This window comes from Triticum aestivum, chromosome 7D (assembly GCF_018294505.1).
Source record: "Triticum aestivum cultivar Chinese Spring chromosome 7D, IWGSC CS RefSeq v2.1, whole genome shotgun sequence".
Classification (NCBI taxonomy): Eukaryota; Viridiplantae; Streptophyta; class Magnoliopsida; order Poales; family Poaceae; genus Triticum; species Triticum aestivum.
In genome coordinates this window covers 68,060,628-68,064,557 of record NC_057814.1, presented here as the reverse complement: position 1 = coordinate 68,064,557, position 3,930 = coordinate 68,060,628, and the positions used below count along the sequence as shown (strand labels likewise).

Genomic DNA, 3,930 nt, shown 5'->3' with positions numbered 1-3,930 from the left:
ATTATCCTCACATGGCACCATGTTCACCTATGAATTTTCGTTTTTCTTGAGCCAAAAAAGAAAGTTTTCCTTTTTATTACTATATAGAAACAAAACAGTGTTGTGGAAGGTTAGTTCTTTAAAAAAGCTACCTATAACTTTATTCATAGTCATAACAATTACAGGTACACTGATTTAAATCTAAAATGCAATAAAATACAAAGTAACTCCTATGACTAAGAATTACAATAAAATCTCTTGAAAACACCTTCTTCACGGCATCAGACTCTGCTTGAAGAAATACTCTGCAGTTAGACTGGAGTAACGATGTTGTCACTCTTTCATGAAGGTGCCTTGAGTCACCCATCCAAAAAAGATGGGAAGTCCTGATTGATGAATATACTTGGGCCGGGGATGATCCCGTAGAAATGTAGGTCATCGAATCACTCTATCTTCATCATGATGTCGATGAAAGATTTGACCTCTACAAAGAATCAGACCAGCAAAAAAAGCTTGACACAACAATATAAACTCATCTGAATAATCAGATCTGCCAGAAAAGAAAACTCTCTAACCACATGACACCGCCAAAAAAAAGAGTAAATTTATTCTCACAAAACCATGAAGAACATAGAGCTCTTGAAAATCCGAGGTCCCCACACCTCTCAGCGTCAAGATAGCAGCCGGAGGCGAGGGACCTTACTTTCTCAGACGGCGGCGGCGGCGGCGGCGGTGGAGACACTACAGTACGACACAATCGAGATATTGATGTAGGTATAGTCCTCCGCATTGTTGTTTTTCTTTTGAGGGATTGTGGACGATTAGATTTTCTTTAAGGGGTTGTGGAAGGTTAGGTGGGCTGGATCAAACTTGCTCGGGCCTCGGGACCTATTTCCAACGGCCCACCGCTTAACCTTGAATAAATACTCTGCCTTGGCGCCCAACGTAACCGTCTCAACCAACCGCTCTTCTTCTCCGCCTCGCCGCAACCAAACCCGTCCATCATCATCCCCACCTCTCCTTCCCCGCGCGCCTCTGCTCTCCGGCGTCACCGGCGAAAGATGGAGCAGTTCCATCACGGCCAGCACGTGCGGCTGCGCAGCCGCGTGCACGGCACGTACCTACACGCCGACGAGGACGGGCATGGCGTCTCCCTCCACCACCGCCGGGCGTCGATGAACGCGGCTTGGGCGGTGCACTTGCACCAGTTCCAGAACGCGCAGTACCTGCTCCTCCACAGCGCCGCCTACGGCCGCTACCTCGCCGCCACGGACGCGCCGGCGCCGCTAGGCCACCGCGGGCTCCGCGTCGAGCAGCGCAACTACAACCATCCCGAAGTGGATGCATTGGTTTGGCAGGCCATCCTGTCGGAATCCGGGGAAGAGGTCTACCTCCGCCACATCGGCGGCCGCCGCCTCCGCGCCAACGGGAGGCACTGGAACACCGACGCCAGCGTTGACTACGCCGACGACCTCGACAACATCAGCAGGAAGATGCTCTGGGTCGTGGAGGACATCCCCGCCAGGGAGGTCGCGCCTCCCCTTCCACGTCCGACTGGGGTGAGCCCGCCATGCCCGTTCCTTGATTTGCGTGAATTGAGCTCTGTTCTTGCCAAATTTGCGCTTCTTGGTTTCTTTGATTTGATGATGGTTCTTTGCGACTACGGATTGCAGCTTCCCCACCTGACGTTGCGGTCGCGGCTGATCATGTACGTGTTGCCGACCGTCTACGGGGCCCTCCTCGCCCGCGGCACGTTCGTGTTCAGGGGGAGGTCCGTGTTCCGCCTGAGGAAGGAGCTGGCCAGGCAGCTGGGCGTTTTCGTAAACGTGGAGGTCTCCGACCTCTTCATGTGCCTCCCCACACAGGATGGCCGGCTTTTTCCACTCGTCGTCGACCTGCCCCGCAGCGGCCAGACCCTCCACATCATCGTCGCCGTCGCCGGGACGCCTGGTGAGAGCCCCTCCATATCCTCAACTTCCTACTCTTCTCCTTGTCAGTTGATTGCTAATTGAGACTACTAATCTGTCTGTGCTTGGAAATTTTGGGTGTTCTAAACTGCTAGTCTGAACTCTGAAAAACAGTTTACTGACACCGGTGGAGTCTGAAACTTTTGATAATCCGTTTCAAACTTTTGATGCTACTGTTCTTTGATTCAGTTCTTCAATTTAATACGATATTTTGGGTTTCATTTCAGTTGAGTGCTAACCCGCCAGTGCTTGAAAATTTTGGGTGTTCAAAACTACTAGTCTGAAAAACAGTTTATGTGGTCTGAAACTTTTCCTAGTGTGTTTCAGACTTTCAGTTAGGAGTGAAGACTTTCAGTAGAAGTTGTTGAATCAAATCAGTACTTTGATGCTACTATGGACAGATTTAAAATCCAAACTAAACCTTGATATGGAAACTAGTGCTTTTGATGCTACTGTTCGTTGATTCAGATGATTCAGTTCTTCAATTTAATACGATATATGCCGCTACCTTGGAATTTTAAAACCCAAATCAGTTCAGTCTGCCTAGTTCAGCTTCACAAAGATTTTTTTTCTAGCCTACTGTAACTGTTTCGAACTTTTGATAATCTGTTTCAGACTTTCAGTTAGGAGTGTTAAGACTTGGAAATAGTCTGAACTGCTGCTGGATTAAATCAGTAGGTGGTCAACAGGCATGACATTGTGCCTGTTGGGTTTATGAACAGATGCATAAACTAATGGTTTTGATGCTAGTGTTCTTTGACTCACATGATTCAGTTCTTCAGTTTAATACGATTACATTCAGTCTGCCTAGTTCAGCTTCACAGAGAAGATAATGATTTCCGTTCTTTAGCCTACTGTAATTGTTTCGAGTAACGTGCGGACAAAATTCAGGTTCTATCCGACAGCACATTACATTGTTGTGAGGTTTTGTACATCAGCTTTCTTTTTTGTCTTCTGACTTAAACTTGTTGCAGTATCTGTTTCAATTACTCTGAACTAGAAGGTTGTTTGTTGAGTTGGAAATCATTTCATAAGTCAAAAATCCACACTGAACCTTTATATGGAAACTATTGGCTTTGATGGTTTACTTCTTCAATTTTATACAATGTGCCGCTAGTGTAAAACATCTGAACTTGAAAACCCAAATCAGTTCGGTCTGCCTAGTTCAGCTTCACATAAAAGTTACTGATTTCTGTTTTTTAGCCTACTGTAACTGTTTCGAGGTACATTACATTTTGAGGTTTTGTACACCAGCTTTCTTTTTTGTCTTCTTAAACTTCTAGCAGTACCTGTGACACCTGATGCCTAACTGCTTAACACTTTTTCTGCTAATTCAGCCCAGGCGGCACTGCGGTACGCGGATGTCGATGCATAACAGAAAGATACCAGAGCCAGGGCCCCTAGAAGTCGCCTTCATGTCCACGTCGTCGGAAGTGTCGCCGCCTTGGACACGATGACATCAGAACTCAGTTCCTTTCGTTGAGATATGGGTTCAGGAAAACCCAGCAGTTGTTGTGTTTCTGCTAGCTAAACTTGGTTTGTTCTCCTGACAGTAGGAAACCTATTTGTGTTGGCATCACCATTCCAAACTTCTGAAACTGTTTGACCAATGATGCATTTCTCTTAGGTGCCGGCACAGATTTGCTATTCTGCTGAGTTGAGCACTTGAGTTTTGTTTTGCTGCTGAAAGTTAAATTTTGTGTACTTGAGTCCATTAGTAGAAGATGAATTTTGGGTTTTCACTGAGACCAGAGTTCTGGACATGGTGAGGTTAATGTGCCCGGTCAGGAGTTGCTGCATTTTAATGCGCCCGTGGTATATTTGATTCAGCCAATGGTCCTTGGCTATTTTCTGTTAAGTTCGGGTGTGATCGTTTGAACTTATTCGCCAGTCTAACACTGGACCTGACAAGAGGGCCATGTACTTAACCCTCCGCCGCTAGCTCTCTTTTCTCCACGGTAGCCGGCAGGCCTCTTTTGCTTTT

The 3,930-nt window shown here is 46.7% G+C and overlaps 1 protein-coding gene across 1 annotated transcript; it reads left to right on the top strand.

The window, feature by feature from the left end:
- The first annotated feature begins 947 nt into the window (after positions 1-947).
- Positions 948-3,593, top strand: LOC123169069 (uncharacterized). Its single transcript, XM_044586915.1, has 3 exons — positions 948-1,538; positions 1,653-1,929; positions 3,284-3,593. Exons 1-3 carry the CDS (start codon positions 1,041-1,043, stop codon positions 3,319-3,321), a joined length of 813 nt encoding a protein of 270 aa, XP_044442850.1. The 5' UTR covers positions 948-1,040; the 3' UTR covers positions 3,322-3,593.
- The last annotated feature ends 337 nt before the right edge of the window (positions 3,594-3,930 follow it).